At 40.5% G+C, this 17,715-nt stretch overlaps 1 protein-coding gene across 1 annotated transcript in view; it reads left to right on the plus strand.

Moving 5' to 3' along the window:
- Positions 1 to 4,930, plus strand: part of BCL2 (BCL2 apoptosis regulator) — a 96,394-nt gene extending 91,464 nt beyond the window's left edge. The window contains exon 2 of the mRNA XM_030969043.1: positions 214 to 4,930. Coding sequence (XP_030824903.1) covers positions 214 to 348 — 135 coding nt within the window. The 3' untranslated portion in view covers positions 349 to 4,930. The remainder of the gene's footprint in view (positions 1 to 213) is intronic.
- Positions 4,931 to 17,715: the final 12,785 nt, after the last annotated feature.

Consider the following 17,715-nt stretch of genomic DNA (forward strand, 5'->3'; position numbering starts at 1 on the left):
TAAAGAAATAGGCAGGAGAACTTTTTTTTAAGCACACAAAACAGACCTCCCAAATCACTATTTTAATAGGTTTGTGTGGTCTTCTTGTGCCAGTGGGATTGTTGGGTGACCCCTGAGGGTGAAGAAGTTGCCTCCCTTTCCCCATTCCCTATCCCCCAAAAAAACCAGTATCTGCAATTCTGATATTCCTTTTCTCACTATTTCCCCTTGTAGGATGCCTTTGTGGAGTTGTATGGCAACAGTATGAGGCCTTTGTTCGATTTCTCCTGGATCTCTCTGAAGACTATCCTGAGTCTGGTTCTGGTGGGAGCTTGCATCACTCTTGGCGCTTATCTCGGACATAAGTAGAGTCACCCAGTTTATTGTGGATTACAAAAGTCTTTCAAAACAACAAAATAATATTTTTTTTTCTGTAGCACAATGATATTTTATGAGCAAAGCAACTTCCCAGCGAAAGATTAAATCAGCTATTACTGCCAAAGGAAATATCATTTATTTTTACATTGCTGGAAAATTATTTATTAAAAGATATTTACATTTTAACCTGCTATTTTCGGAACCTCAGCAAGTTGTATCTGTCATCACATTATGTTGTTATTCTTAACTTTAATGAGCCCCAGAGTATTTTATGTTCTTTTTTTTTTTAATTAATGCCGCTGGCTGGATTATTTTATCTCCGAAGAGCGAATATACTGACAAAGACCTACCTGCTTACACTTACAAGGGCAGTTACTTGAGCTGCTAAAAACTGCCAAATTGTGTTGAATTTCCTAGCATTTTCTGGGAGGGATCTGAAAGACAAGGTCAGCATGAACAAAGTTCTCACCCTGTCCTGCTGGCAAGAACTGATGTAGTAAACAATTCAACATGGTACATATGTGGAGTCAAGACAGAAACTTCTTGAAGGACACTGCTATCCCTACAGGAGAACAGTTGGAAATATGATTGCCTATGCCTTTAAAACACGTGTTTTCAAGTTACCAGCTGTGCCATCACTTCATAATCACAATACCCACATAACACACGTCAATTTTTTTTTTAATAGAAGTGTGAAGTTAAATCTTTGGGGCTCGCAGGAAATTGCTGTTCCAATGATTTTCTCAGCAGCAAAATGTTTTTTGTGGCTACTGACAGAGAAACATCAGGAGACCTTAAGTGCCTGCTTCAACAGAGCAGAGCTGGAGTCTGAAGACCTGACCTGTGTCCCACTTTAGTGGGCTCATATCTGCAACTAATCCTGCTTACTTACAGAGTTCCTCCGGGGGTTTGAAACCAATTAGATGTGGTCTCTAAATCCCTGAAAGTTGAAAAATATCTTAATTTTATTTGGCAAAAAGCAGACCGCAGCTAAGTTACAGATTAGCTCTGACTATCCTTGTTTATCAAACTGGACACCAAAATCAAGTTCATATTCATAACAGGAAAGGAAAGTGAGATTTATCATCCTGCCCCTCGCCCTCAAAATACTTTCATGTGAATAGTCTCCTAAGACTTTCTACAGAAGAAAAGCTGATGAAGAAACTCAAAATCCTCTCTCTGGACAGGGACTCTTTGACACCTCTGTTGTGCAGGTGCCTACTGTCATCTCAAGTGAAAATAGGGTGAAGGAAAAGGGGGAGGGGGAGGCGTGAAGACATCTGCTCTTGTTACAAAATGCAACGCATGTGAAATTAACACAGAGTACATAACACAGTTTTATAAACAGACCTGTGTTCAAAGCACGGCTTTCCCTGAGCTCGATGGGGGCCAGGAGTCCCCTGGAAACCGAAGACTCTGAAGCATTGAGTCCCAGGGGCTGCTCTGAGGCATGGAAATGTCCAGCTTCAAATGTTTTAAATCCTGCGCTTCTATTTTTTCTATGAAACTTTTGAAATGTGGGATTTGTGAGTAAATGGATGTCCAGATATAAAAGGAAAGTTTGCAAAGCTCTGGATAAAATGTACTGTACAATACATAAGTGCTCAAAGGGTGAAAAATACACAGTGAATAAACTGTAGCTCCAACCTCAAGATTTCAGCTGAATAACTTTGTGGCATTATATGCAAAATATCTCCAGTAACTCGGGAATGTAATATGTTCAATGTTAAGGCTGTAGTTGATATTGTGTCTTCAAAGCTGCTTTTATGTTTGGTTGGTTTTTTTAAGAGTTGTACATCTCAGCATTTTTACTGCTATTTAGTCGTGGCACCTACACTTTGTATGAGCAAAGATGGGGCAAGCTTACATTTCAGATTTGAAATTACTTAATTTTATAGAAACGTAGAAAGGAAATATTTCTAAGAAGACAAAAATGTGAACTATGCTTGATTAAAGGAAAAGGAAAAATCCCATCATCAGACAAATAGTACCTGCAGTGCTTTCAGAGTGCTTCTCTAAGAAGTGGGCATGGTCATGTAGGGGTTTTATGAAAAATATTTCAAATCAGAGGAACTGAGGAGTATTGTGGATTGAGTGTGGGCTTTGTTTTTTATCTCAGCTTACAAACAGAATTTGTTTGCAGCCAATTGCACAACTGGAATTGGCTGCTATTGAGCTTATGTTTCATTTCACAATCTAGTCTTCGTTTCAATTTGTGCCCATATGCCCATTAAAGTTTATGAACTATTAGACCTCAAATTGTTTCAACATTGTTTGTTTTGTTAAAGGTTTACATTGTCAAAAGTATAAAAAAATATCAATTCCAGTGCTGCTATAATACCAGGATAATTTGAATGGGGTTTTGGTTTTTGATACCTTCCAATGGCTAAAGTTTTTTTAAGCTGCTTTAGAAATAATATGAAGACGACACATGATACACAATTAAATGAATACTGAGGATTTTGTGTTCTGTTGTGTCTACTCACTGGACTTACCAGTGTATTTGTTAGTACCAGGCAAAGAGAAGAGTCATGATGACTGTTGATGATTTTATTTTATTAAAGAGATGATGGAGTTTTCCCATCCTGACTGCAGAATAGTACAGTATTGTGGCTGCATTAGGTATAATGATAGTTGATAATACATTTATTAAGAAAACATTTAGAAACATTGAATGTATATAAAAGCTTGAACTTCTTAAATAAAATCCTCTCTTCTCACTCCTGTATTTCTTTTGCAATAATTCCTGTCTTTCCTACTCTTCATTACACTTCCATGTAAGATTTTTTTTCTCCACAAAATGCCTTACACACTTCCACGCTCAAAGACTACGCTTCAGTGAAAACCCATCCTCTGTCACTGTGTATGCATAGACATCTGACCACTCCCACCATATCCAAATTGTAAAAGCGGAAAAAAAATTTAAAAGAGGGGCAATTCTGAAGTGTTTAGGTGTAGAGAACCAGAGATCAAAAAGGAAGGAAGAGGTCAGAAGTGGAGGGAAATAGAGAGATCACTAAACCATCTCCCTGGTTAAAGATGAGTGCTACCTGGAATTTGTTTATCTTTCATCCTTTCCATTGAAAAAGGATGATATAAGGGCAGAGAAAAAGCTTGCCGAGACCCCACAATTATTTTTTACTATAGAACTTTGTTAATTCTTTTTAAAAACAGCAAATGCATAGGCATCAAAGAGAAGTACTGGGTTTTGCTATATTCAGCTTAGGTGTCCTTAATTCTTTTTCACTCTATTTTTTAAGAAAATAATGAAGAGAAGTATTTTGCTTCCAAAAAAAATAATCTGTAGGATCACCTGAGATCTGTCATAAATCAGTTACTTAGGAACAGATGAAAAAACTGTGCAAAAGTATTCTGAAATTAGAGGTGATACAGAGGACATTTCTTAATGGAACAAGCACTGGATCCACCAAGGGACTAATGGGGCTGTTGAGGTAACAGGGATATACATATAGAGATGAGAAAGGGAACTGGAAGATACGGAGAATGACATTGGTATGTAAGAAAATCTTCAGTTTCACATGTTGCAGGAGTTCACTCAAGATAGTCTGAAAATAACTGTTAACTAAAAGCAGCTACAAATGTGTGCACTACATGGCTGTGATTACTAAAAAATCTGCAATTACAAAATTACAGGTAAATTATCGTAAAATTATCTAGTCTGTAAAAGTTCATCAGTTTGCTGTTATGATTGGGGATTATATAGCCTGAGTAGTTTTGCACTAAGAAGGAGCAATTATGAAAAAAGAAGTCTGAAACCAGATGTGCAAAGGTAACACGAAGGTGATGCAGTTCAGAGAACACGGTCCCAGTCCCCCCAGTCCATGCAGTCTCCCCAGCTGAGGCAGCGAGAGTCTGGACTGCATGCTTTGACCCTGGAGCATGACACTGCTTAGCTGTGTGCCTGCGCTTCACAAACCTATTGATTAAAAGTATCGTGAAGTAGTATGTTTAAAGCCTTTCTTCTTTTTTCCTCTCTCTATCTCTGAACAAACTAGCAAGATCATTTATTTCTATTACGAGGTTATGGCTCAGTACTATATGAAAAATTATACGTATTTTAATTTATGGGTATAAAAATTCTTTCTCATTGCAAAAGTCCAGCTTTATTTTTCATTCTTATCTCTCTTTCCAACAAGGCTAAATGCAAGGTAGACAAAAGAGCTAATTTAATCTGTATTTGGTTTAAATTACACTTCTATACTAAGTTAATGCAGCTTCATCACACAAAGAAATTATCTTCAAAAAGTAATACAGCATTAAGAGTTCCACACAAAAACTATATATTTTTATAATTTAAATAGCAGGTTTTTTCCTTTTCCTCTGAATATTTGAATTTTAATTATCACCAGCATAAATGTACATAAGCAGATATTGTTTATCCAGTACCTTTGGATGATGTATGTATGGTAATGTAGTTTGTCAGTTTATCATCATTTAATATGATTATGTTGTTCTTTGTCTTTAAAATGTTATGAGAACATGCTGCCATTAAACTTTCCATGTCTGTCTAGTTTATATTGTGAAAAAATAATAAAAGCACACTGTGAGAGACATGTTTTTCATTTGCATTGTTTAGGATTTGTCGATAAAAACCACTCAAACATTTTGGGTGTAATCCCATAAATGACACATTATGTTTCTTTCCTGATAGTTCTGTTCACCTGTTCTGCTCAGCAGTGGCCAGTACTCCCCAGCCTTGCCCACAAAGATGCAGTCCCAGGTTTGAGCATATGCTGCTGTGTGAAATGCAGCCCCCAGGTGCAGTCTGCACTTTGGGACCCAAAGATAGTGTCACCCTTTCTGCCCTCCTATTCATTTGATGCCTTGCAGAAAGTGCAGCAAGGCTCTTCTGTTTATTTGCTAAAACTGGTTTCATTCTTGCAACCACAAGCTGGAAATGCACATTAGCAAGTTTCAACAGGAGCAACAGAAATATTTTTGTTACTGCTGAAGGTTTCCTACAGTTATGACCAAAAAGTGTTTCCAAAAAGTTTCCAAATAGTGTTTAGGTATTTTGCTTCTTACAGGGTCCTGTTAACTCGCCCTTGATTTACAAGGGTTGCCTCTTACCTTCTGTGGCTTTAACTCAGGTAGAACATAGCTAAATGTGTTCAGGTAATGAGTATTTAACTGCTTTAAGAATTTAACCAGCTTCTTGAGAGGGTTTTGTAGCCAAATGTGTGCACTGTGACATCATGGATGCACTTTTTTGAGTGCCTGAAGTTCACAGTTTAATGCTTTTCAAGAATAACTCAGGCACATGGGCAAAACATCTACCCTCTGTCTGTGTCCATGAAGACAGAGAAGGTGAAGGAAGTCAGCCTGAAACTGAAAGAAGAGGCAACACAACAGAATGCAATGTCAGACTCTGTCCTCTGGGCTCTGGGATTTAACTGTCCAGCAGAGAGTGAGGTTACTAAACCTTTGCAACGTAGAAGGTAAACCACATTGCAGTAGGGCAAGTACTACCATTTCTCTGTGCCATTATTTTGTGAAATAAGAAGACAAGGTCTTGGAGGAGAGCAGCCCCAGAACTGCATTTTTTCTAGCTAAAATCTAACAAAGGAAGATGGGGTTAAGTTTCTACAGGGAGTTCAGCAAAACCACGTTCAGGGATTCTTCTCTTTATGCCCACTCAGATAACTCCCATTTTTCTTAAAAGCTAACAGATCAGCACCTGGGATTAAATGCTTACCTTACCGCTGGGACCAAACACAGTGAGCAGATGGGGAGAACAGAAGAGGTCCAGATAAAGAAAAAACACGCCCTTAGACCTGATAACTAAGGCGGGGTTTGGCTGTCTGAAAGTTAGGTAGGAGCACTGTAAAAAAAAAGTTTTACTGGGCCAAAACCAGAAAGCTCCCTCCTCAAAACATTCCCAAGTGGTTTCAAGCACTGTAAGTCTCCACTGAAGCTGCACGAGCAGCAGTGTGCAGTTGTCCCTCTGCAGCAGCAGGCTCTCCATCCCACAATACCTATAGCTCCTGCTTTTGTCCTCCTCAATTGTTAAATATTTAATGGGAGTCTGCAAGTGGTAGAAAGTGAAGTTCATTCCACTATGAATGGCTGGGTACCAGCTGCATGGCATTTAAGTTTCATGTAACAACTGACCTAAGGAGGAACACATTAAGTTTCACGTAACTACTGACCTTTGCCTTCTGCTTGGAACTAACTTTTTGCTATCCAGATCTGCCTCTGAGGACATGTTACCCTGGGCAAAAGACAATGGAGTCAAGATTTGTGCACTGCAAGAAAGTGATTTGCTCAGATGGGCAAACAACAAGGCAGCTCTTGAAGCATCCCATCATAGGCTGTAGTTCACTGCTCCCCACTACAGTTGAGCACAAGTACTGAAAATATCCAGAATGGATCTCTAAAATCTTACGGGGATAAATACATGTCAGTTAAAAACATGTGCATCTAATTTTTTTAAGACTTCTAAAAGGTAGTGCAGACAGACTCCTTGCTATCTTGAAGCAACAAGAACAATGAAGAGTGTTTCTGGATTAGTTCACCTGGAAGACGCCTCTTCTCCAGTGGGAGTACCTATTCTGGTACTGACCTACGCAACTCATATTAAATGTACTGAGTTACCTCTTGGATGTCCTGGAGAAACACATCAGCCTGCCCTCCTCTGTGTGTGTCCTCCAGAACTCTTACTACAAGCACAATCACAATAGTGGGAATTCAATGCCTTGGTTGTGGTGAAAATTTGGACTCAGAAAAGGTCCTGGTCATACAGCTGAAAGTGTCCATTTGGAGCAGACAGTACTGAGGCAAACTTTTATAAAGCCACAGGTGACAGAGACAGAAGTCAGGCAACCTGTTTATTTGGGGATGAGATGGAAAAAGAGCCTCCTTCTCTTTCTTTGTCCACCTGATAAGCTGCAGGCACTTCTCTGCCTATGTGGTCAGAGAAGCTGTCCAATGCCCTAGTTAATCATATCCTTGAGTTTTGTGCCTGTTTAAATTTCTCCCCACCTGTACGCTCCCACTCCAAAAACTCTGCTGATCCTTAATATACCCGGTAAGTACACTTTGCCCTTTCCTACCTGTGACTTCTAGACTATTATTCTTCTTACCCCTCTGGTAACACAAAGACCCTTTGGGAGGTAAGGTGCAATACGTGTGGATGACACTGCCCATGGATTATTAACAATAATGTCCAAAGTGCATGTTTCAGGCTGTGCTACTGTGAGCATGAGCACCTTGGAAGTCTCTGCATTGGTAGACCACTGGCATGGAGAGGCACATTTCTGTCAAAGCAGCCACAGACCACGCTAAGGGGCTGTGGGGGGATGAATGGCACCTGATCCAGCACCATCTAGTTAGAATAGCCCATCTTTATCCCATTGTATCATGCTTGCATGGCAATGTTTTGGTAGCTGTGGGGCTACAGGAGTGCCAGAAGCTTCCCTCATGTCCATTACAGCCAGTGTCCACTGGCTCCAGGATGGACCCACTGCTGGCCAAGGCTGAGCCCATCAGCAGCAATGGCACCACCTCTGGGATAACTTATTTAAGAAGGTGAGGGAGGAAAACACACAACTGCAGCTGGAGAGAAGAGTGAGAATATGTGAGATAAACAGCCCTGTAGACACCAAGTCTATGAAGAAGGAAGGCAAGGGGCTGCTCCAGGCATCCCTGCAGCCCGTGATGCAGACCATGGTGAAGCAGATGTGACCCTGCAGCCCATGGAGGTCCATGGTGGAGAAGAGATTCACCCACAGACCATCAGAGCAGTCTGTGACCCCATGGGAAGCCTGTGCTGGAGCAGGCTCCTGGCAGAACCTGCAGACTCATAGAGAGGAGCCCATGAAGTTTGCTAGAAAGACTTGTGACCCCCTGGGGGAACTCATGCCAGAGCAGCCTCTTCCTGAAGGACTGCACCCCATGGAAGTTTGAGAAAAACTCCAGCCCTTGGGAAGGACTCACATTGCAGAAGTTTGTGGAAGACTGTCTCCTGTTGGAGGGACCCCACACTGGAGCAGGGGAGGAGTGTGAGGACTGCTCCACCTGAGGAAGAACAAGTGAAAGAGACAACACGTGATGAATTGACTACAACTCCTAACAGCAGTTCCTTTACACTGCTCAGGGAGAAGAAGGTAGAGAAAATCAGGAATGAAGTTGAGCCCAGGAAGAAGGGAGGGGTTTGGGGGGAAAATGTTTTTAAGGTTTGGTTTTATTACTCATTATACTAACATGAGTTGATTGGCAATAAATTAAACTAATTTCCCCAAGTCAGGTCTGTTTTGCATGATGGTAATTGGTAAGTGATCTCTACCTGCCCTTAATCTCAAGCCAGGAACCTTTCATGATATTTTCTCTCTGCTGCCTAGCTGAGGAGAGTGGTAGAGCAGCTTTGGTGGGCACCTGGCATCCAGCCAGGGTCAATCCACCATATCCATTCCCCAAAAAGCCCTGTTGCAGAAAGTTTACTTATAGTAGTGCAGAAAGCATTTAGTCAACTTGACCCAGCAGGGGAAAGCTTACACTGGAGAAGCACTTTGTGTAATGAAATTACATAAATGCGTGCCATAGAACTACTATGTAGTCTTTCAAAAAAGACTCTTTTAGTCAATTGTCATGGATCCCAAAATTGGATTAATTGTTCCACTGATCCCCAATAATCTTATGAACTGATCAGCATATTGGATGCAAACACATAAAAAGTCAATGAATGCAGTCTACATATTAGTGGGGCAACAACTTTGATACACCCTTTGTTGGGGCAATTACATCAGAAATTGTGAAAGGAGAAAATGCTGTGTTCAGAAAATAAACAGACAAAGAAAAATAGACTGTACATTACTGCTGCAGTGGAAGTAATCACCCCTGATTTACTTAAATTTTACTCAGAAAAACCCTCAAAACAAGTCACTTGTCAAAAAACCTCTTGCTGTCTTCTGCGTTCAACCCTCCAGTCACTAGAGTGACAACACACACCTCCACTTGCCTGAGCATGAATGCTTAGCATTCAAACTGCACAGCCTTTCACAGAATCATAGAATGACTTGGGTAGGGAGGGACCTTCAAAGATCATCTAGTCCACCCCCCTGTCACGGGCAGGGACACCATTCACTAGTTGAGATTTCACATAGACTCTTGCCTCAACAACTTCCAGGGATGGGATATCCATATATGATGGATAGTTTGAAAAGAAAGCAAAAGAAAACAGTGAAAGATTGGAAAGAGAATCCACGAGTCACATAAAACACCCTAGCAGGCATCAAGGAACTTTGGAAATGTACTTCTTTAAAGACGGGATCACTGGAAAAAAGCTGAGAGGGATCATGCCTCCCTACCTCTTACTGTGTCATCCCACAGCATTGCCAATGGCAAACCAAAGAGACTTTGGCTAAACAGCTCCTCTTCCTGGCCTGCTCTGCCCTTTTCCCAGCAAACAGCGGAGGAACCCACTGGCAGGGCTCAGCAGTGCCAAACACGTCAGCCAACCTCAGACAGGAGTTTTGGCAAGCCCACTTCCGCAGCATCAAGATGCCAGCAGCCTGTAATGCACCGGGCAGGCAGCGCAGAGCCATGGAGCTGCAGGATCATTAATGCGGGATAATTAATGCTGCCTTTCAGCAGGGAGCTGGGCCACAGACGTACTCTGTAATGTTTGCACCGGAGCCCAGCCAGGAGCCTGGGCTGTCTGCTCCAGTGCCCAGATGCCGTGGCCTGAAAGGGACCACTGCCTGCACTGCTCTGTCCTCCCACAATGCTGCTTGAAGTCAAAACTGGCAGCAAGCCAAAGTGCTCTCTCATGAGACTGTAAATTAATGTTGCTGAAGGAAGCTGGCTAGTAGTTCATGTGGCTCTGGGTTTGCTTTACATCTGATGTCAAACTTTGAATTCCCTCTGCAGCTAGGAATAAAACAGGTGAGGTGCCTGGGCCACTCAGCACCCCCTACACATTACTAATTTCCTTTCATCCAGGCCTTAAAAAAAAAATCCCCGATCATGCTACAGTTTTGAAATGTTATAGGGTTGGGGTTTGGGGGTTTTGGTGGTTCTTTTTGGTTTTTTTGTTTGAGGTTGTTTGGATTTTTTTAACTTAAAAAAGCAGCTGTTATTTCTCTCCAGGCTTTGCAAACATTCTTCCCATTAAGTAACTCATTTACTGCTAGTGGCAGGCACAGCTTCCTCCAACTCGCAACTCTAAAAGAAGCTGATACCTTTTGCACTTGAAAAACATGGCCATGGAAAAGAAACAGATGTATTTTAAACAAAGATGCTCATTTTCAGCCCCTCCTCACTCCTTCACCTCACAGACTAGGTACCTAAAAAGCCCTTCATTCCAGCTGCCTACCACCTAAATCAGCATGATTCCTTATCCCTGTGTTTTCATTAGAGACACAAAATCAATCTTTAACCAAGGACAAATAGCAATGCTTCCAGTTACATCCAAATAACAACTTCCAGTTCTGGAATTAGACCTCAGTGCTGTTACTTTGTAGCTCCTTTCTTGCTTTCTGCCAAGATGGAGGGGGAAAGGCAGGGCAGTCCAGAGGTCATAAAAGATATTCAAGAATTATAAAAAGAAAAATTTATACAGCTACCTCCAAGAAGAGATGAGACAGTATTCAAGGTTCAGATAGGCTTAACCTCCTCTTCACATCACACGCTTTTCAAAGCAGGCTACCCACTTGAGAACTACTCCAATCATCATCTACTGGGAAACTCCCATTGATATTAACTGGAGCTAGGAAGAGAAATTCCAGTACTTGCACTGGAAGTGGAGTACTGATAGCTACAGAACAGCTTTAACTGATACAGAAGGCTATTCAGCTCCCTGAGAAAAGCCTAAATCCTTCCTCAAATACCTTTACTTTTCTTAAGCTCAGACTGATTGTGATGGGAAGCTATGTGGCAGGGGAAAAAAAATCAGCCAGCCATCCTGAATATTGCTCATCCCTTATGAGGAGAAACCCCAGCTGTCCCTTGCAAGCTCCTTTGAAAACAACATCAAAATCCATAGTACAGTCAGAAAGGTATTAGGAAAATGGACCATGACACACAGCTGCAGCATGTGTTACAAGTGAGCATGGCACATGCAAGCAGAGATGTGCCCTGGACTAAGCACTATCCTTTGCTTTGCTTATCTAGCATGCTTGACAAGTGATGTTTTACCTCATGCTTTCCCAAGTCTTTCTGGAAGTAATTTCTCTATGTATCTCCAGAATGCCACCAACAAGGATGTGACCAAAAAGCATCAATTTGCTTGCCTTAAAATATTCAAGTTCTCTCCTACTGTGGAAATTGTATTTTAAAATGAAAAAAAAATAGTCAAATAATTTTTTGTTTTAGTAGATACTTGGAAAGAATTAGCTAGTCAAAAAGATATGTCACTTTGGCAAACAGAAGTATACACACCCACATAAAAAAAAATATTCTGTCCTTCATTTTCAACTGTATGTCCACTGCTGAATCATCCTTTAATTACAGCTGACAATTGCACAGATGTCTCCAATGCAGTTTGCTTATAAAGACACATTCATTGCAATGAAATACATGACAGACTTCACACTTAGCAGTTGTCAACATAACTTCATTAATGTGTCTTGAGTATCCACTTGCCCATCCCCACCCACTTCAAAACCAAAATTAAAACCTGCTTTTCTTCTGTCATCACATCCTCCAACAACTATCACCACTCACTCAAGTGTTAGGAAAATAAGTCACCGCCTTTTCCATAAAACCCATCAAAAATTGCTACTTCCAACAAAAGCAGTGTACAAACAAACTCAGTCACAAATGAAAGAAGCCATTTTCATTTCCCAAAGACCACATCTATTTATCTTCTTGAGCCATCCAATTAAGTGGTATGATTCACCGATGACTAGTAGCACAAACATACATTCATGTGTTAAGTTCTGTCAAAACATTACAAAATTAGCAGAGAGCAGCTACTGTTGTAAATTTAATGATGTACCTATGATGACTGTAGCTGGCAAAACAAATGTTCCAGCATTATAAGAGCTCTTTTAATACATAAATATTTCCCCTAACAATAAGCTTGCACACTTAGAATACATTGTCTTTATTGGGTAGAAAAGACCTAAATGTTCTCACTTTTGAATGTCAGACAAGCTTATCTTATGTATTTGTTGGGTAGCAGGCCCAGTGGAGACAACAAATGGGACTCTAAACAAGGATGCCCATGTTTTGTATTTGTCTACACAGGGATTGAGACTAGGATGGAACATGTCTACAGATGGAGCCAGTTATCTGAAAACCAGAGATGTTCACAGATTTTAGTTTTTGATTAGAGACATCAGTCAAAAAACTACTTGTGACTCATGCTAAGATTAGTTTTATATTATAACAAAGAATTAAACTACCTCTTGGTGTCATTATTGAGAAGACTGATATTCAACCTCCACTCCTGAATTTTGCCAACTTTGACATAAAGGTCTTTTGACTAGGACTTGGTTACAACACTGCTCAGTCTTCATACACTCACAGGAATAGAAACAAACTGTTCAACTCTGGTACCTCTTTATGAGGACCTGAACTGAAGGAAAACTCTAAGGTAGAGGAAGCAGGGTTCAGCAGGTCCTCCCTATTCATACTGGCCTTTGAATTTTGCCAGATGTTTGCATCTTTAAATGCTAGACAGAGCTAAGGGTGTTGTGAACCTTGTAAGGGTCAAGCCTTTGGTGACCTTCAGAGCCAGGAGAGCACTGAAGGGAATATCGATGCTAGGAGCTGGAGCACCAACAAAGGGAAATTTCCCTTCTTATTCAATTTGGGCTTAGGAGGGAGTCCCTCCACTGATGTCTCACTGTGCTTCTTTGCTATCTCCCCTCTTTTGCACTGCAGACATTTCACATACACAGCTGTAACTTCAGACCCCAGTGCCAAAGAATGTCATCCTTATTGTCACCCATGTCTCCCTATCACCAGCTATCTGAGCAAGAGCATTTATCATCACAGATATGTGTCCTCATGAAACAATCAACGATGTGAGAAAACTTCTTTGAGTTTCCCTCTCTCCTACAGCCTCCCTTGTTTGGTGGGAAAATGGAACACAGTAAGGAAAGGAAATTATACAGCTGGAAGTTCCCCAGTAAACCTTGGAATAGTTCTTCATTGGGAAAAAAACATCCATAGGAGTTATAAAATCACTCTAATACCAATGATATACTAATGACATTTCTGTATTGCTGGAAGTGTGTGGTAAACATTTCTTTTTAAATGTGATTTAAATGTACATAGGCAATACTGTAAGACAAATTTGAATTCTGGCAAATGAAGACTTTCTATTACTCTGTATACTCAGTTAAGTAGAAATTCAAAATTACACACAGCAACATGAGAAAAAAAGCAGTCAGACTGACAAAAGTGTGTGTGGGGAGGTGTTGTTTGGTTTAAAATGTATTTATTTTGCAAAAAAAATCCATCTAAATGAAAAACCTTATGATGCTGCTATTCTACCTGTATAATCAGTTTAATGTCTCTGAAGATTTAAAGAATCATGTAGTGATTATGTGATTTCATCTTAATGCCAGCTTCAAAATGAAGGGGAAAAATCACTTCTGTATGCCTCACAGAAACAAATAATTGCTTTAAATCCATCTTCCTTGAAAGCAAGCTGTAAAGTCTCCAGTTTTAAAACAGATCAATCTTATGCAATTTGTCTGGTTTCTAATTATTAATATAATTCATAATAAAAAGCCAGAGGGGGTAGAATTAGGTGCTAGGGAAAGATGTTTGGGCACACATCAACCACCAAAATGGATTAAGATCAGATGAAAAAGAGAGAACAGAACAGCTATTAAACTTCTGCCTCGTCTTCACTGGGGCTGTTGTTAGAAACTTGGAGTACAGCTGCACTTAATGAGTTTGTGTAAAAGCAGACATTATACAAATGGGAGAAAGTAGGAACTTCATCCAATTAGATAAGAGAATTGGCCAGCAGCCTCCAATGAACTGAAAAGCTCTTCCAACTTTAGGGATGAGAGCTAATTATAACTCTGTTTTTGTGTGTGTACAATGCTACTAAATTATTAAGAAATATTGTTCTGTCAAAAAACTATGTCATATATACTGACTTGATTATTACAGATAGAAGATTTTCCAGAGACAGGGCTGGAAAGTGATTAGCCTTGATAAAAAGAGAAGTCATTTTGCCATCAGACTTCAGGGTGCAAACAGCTTCTTTTCTTGAGTTTCTCCCGAAATTTAGGCAATCGGGTGGAATGGCAAGAATTTCAATTTCTTTCTCTTGGTGCTTAGGATGCAAGGAAGAGAGGCTGACATAGGTAACTATGTGCCTGTTAAGAAAGGTAGCTCAAGAGATCACTGTTCACTGTTGAAGCTAACACCCAACCCAGGGTATTGTTTCCTTTATTTTCCTTTTTCTTTTAAACACACAACAAGATGAAGAATCAGAAATAAGCTAGATATGAATGGGCACAAAGGTTCTCACTTTTGCTTGATAACGATTAAATACCTTGTTCAGAGAGTAGACTGAGGTACAGAGAAAACAGAGAAAACAAGGAAATTATGTTCCATCTCCTCCTCCTTTGTCACTCCCAAACATGCCTCCTTAACACACAATATAACTACTCAGGGTGTGCAACTCCCAGGAGCCACAGCCCAAACACCTTTTGGGGCTCCATGGCCAATTAAGTCCCCCAGCCAGCTCCAGAGTGTCCATCAATTTGGGCATTTTTTAGGAAAGAAATGGCATTTTATACTGGGGGGAAGATGTGGGAGAGGGCACATGTGCTCACTCCTCCCTGCATGCTGAGGGCAGCAGGGAGGGGAAGTGAAATTAGAGAATTTATTAACTCAGAAACAGGTTCAATCTCTGGACCTTGTTATTTTACTTCACTTATGTCTCCTTTGGAATAAGGGCTAACAACAACTGCCGAACAATGTCACTACTTACAGCCAAACACCCAAGTTCTGTGCTTGCTGACAATCTGTGCACACTGTCCTTATGAGCATGAAATGTAGTTTGGTTTCTTTTCAGGACAAGGTAGAGCCACTGGGACTCCTTGATAGAAGCCAGAAAAACAAGACAGAAAAATCCCAGAGCAGACAGAGCGCACTGGAAGGCTGAGACTGCTAATGGGACAGGTGTAAACAAGGATGAAGGACTCAAATTCAGGATTAAAAAGGGGAGTGGGAAGAGTCCAGAAGAGAACTGTGTTTAAATTTAGCCGAGCCACGCTTCCAAATGGATATCTTTTACTTCAATCATCCCAGAAGGAACTAAAGAAATTAACTTAGATTTAAATCATCAGTAAGACAACCTCTCAAGAGACTTTCCACAATGTTTTGGACTTTGGAGGAAGACTACCAGTACCAGTCCTAAAACTAACAGAGGCAAAAGAGAGGTTATGGCTCTTAAACACAGATTCAGCATGTCAATTCTGAAATGCTAAATAAAAGCATTGGTGTCTTATTAAACAAAAAACAAATCACCAAGAAATCAGCTTTCAGGGATCTACTGAACTGCCGCATTGTACTTGCTCAGAAAATTACCCAGCAGGTTTTTTTCTGAATGAAGAAATACAAAACAGTTTTGCTCAGCAAATACAGGAGCCAAACTCTTCTATTGTGAGGGTTTCAATAGACACTCAAATAACTTTGACAGCAGCATGGAGGGGGAAGGCTGTCTCTGACCCAGTTTCTGTATTACAGCATTTCTTGGGTGATGGTGGTACGAGTGTTCACAGCAGAACCTCTTTTCTTCAATTTTCCTCTCCTCCTTGCCCACCATCACTTTGTTTAAATAATCTACAGATGTATCATGGGCACAAGAATATGGTTAATTGAGCTTAATGATTGCTGGCGGCTTCTTATATGCATTCAGCTGGTGATTGTTCAGCAGAGAGCCCTTTACACAGTGTGAGAGGAAAATTTGTTTTTTAATTTGGCTTTCTCATTTCATGGCCATTCTGAAAGCAGAGTTCTCATTTTTCCCTCAGATCTTTTCCCAAATCCTCTTAACATGCTGTGGGAAATTTTGAGGGTCAGGCCCTCTTCACCCAGTGGAACTGAAGAGATTTTTTTCTAGGCTCTTCATCAAGAAGTTTCTTGGTACTTCTCACACCACTGATCCAGGAGAAGTTTCAGCTAATTGCTCCTTTTTATAGAGCAACAAAAGCCTTGAGAGGCAGGGAAGTGAACTACTGAACAAGTAGATAAATGCATGAAAGAAAGGCTTCACACACCCAGGCAGCAGGGAAATGAGGACTCCACCTGTGGAGACACCTAAAGGCAGGAATGTCTCTTACCTACCTGCCAGGAAGAGATGTGATTGATGAACTGGGATGACAACACGGAAAATCTGAGCAAGAGAGGCAAAATCCAAAGGATGCCCATAAAGCTAAAGTCACAAGTTTTCTCTCCCAGTAAGGGCTGAAATTCTGAGTCTGAATATGCACAATGAAAATTTTCTCTTAAAAAAACCCTCACTGCTAGCCATGTTTCAATATGGTTTTCAACAGATCTTGAATTATTATGAACCTTTGCTTGTCTGCTTTTACATGTCACAAGTCATCACTAACCTGACAGCTCTCTGGCAGTCTTTCAAGCATCTTCAAAATACAAAACTAATCTTGCTTTTAATGTTTTCCCTACTTCCAGCTCCTAAACCAAAATCAAATTCAGAGATTTCAAAAGAGCAGAATCAGAAACAGATTTTCACAAATGTCCCAATAAAGAAAGCTGAAAGTAACAAGTCACATTGTCAAAAGCAAATATACTGTATTATATATATACATATAATAGCAATATAATTAACATACCAGTTATTTGCAACAGCAAATAATTGGTATTTTGGGAAAAGAAAAGCAGGAACAGTTTCATTTCAGACTGTAGGCTGCACAGTGGTGTATGCCACAGCCAGGGGTAACCAGCCTTTGAGAAGCCCACAGACAATCCTGCTATACATGGATTACACCAGGTAATGTAATTCATGCACCCAGCACAGGTGCATGAATCTGGGGGCTACTGCACAATGAGAAGCCAGGCCATGGAAGGAGGTGAGCCAGCAAGAATTGCTAAGGAGATCCCTGTTCTACTGGACAGTAAAGCGACCAAATTCACAAGGAGCCACTGTCATCAGCCATAAGACCTCTTCCCAGCTCTCTCCCTCTCATTTTCCTTGGCTAATGAGTGTTGTTCAAAGCACTGGTGCATGTTTATTAGGGTTAAGGAGATTGCTTACACTTGCACTAGTCAGTTAAAGGACAAAAAGAAAAGACTAAGAATAAAGAGAGGGAAGCCTGAAAAAAGATGTAGTTTTATTTTTTCCATAAACGATACATTAGTATTCTCATTTCATTGAAGAAACCAGGTCTCTTTTTCGCTTTCTTT

This window comes from Camarhynchus parvulus, chromosome 2 (assembly GCF_901933205.1).
Source record: "Camarhynchus parvulus chromosome 2, STF_HiC, whole genome shotgun sequence".
Taxonomy (NCBI): domain Eukaryota; kingdom Metazoa; phylum Chordata; class Aves; order Passeriformes; family Thraupidae; genus Camarhynchus; species Camarhynchus parvulus.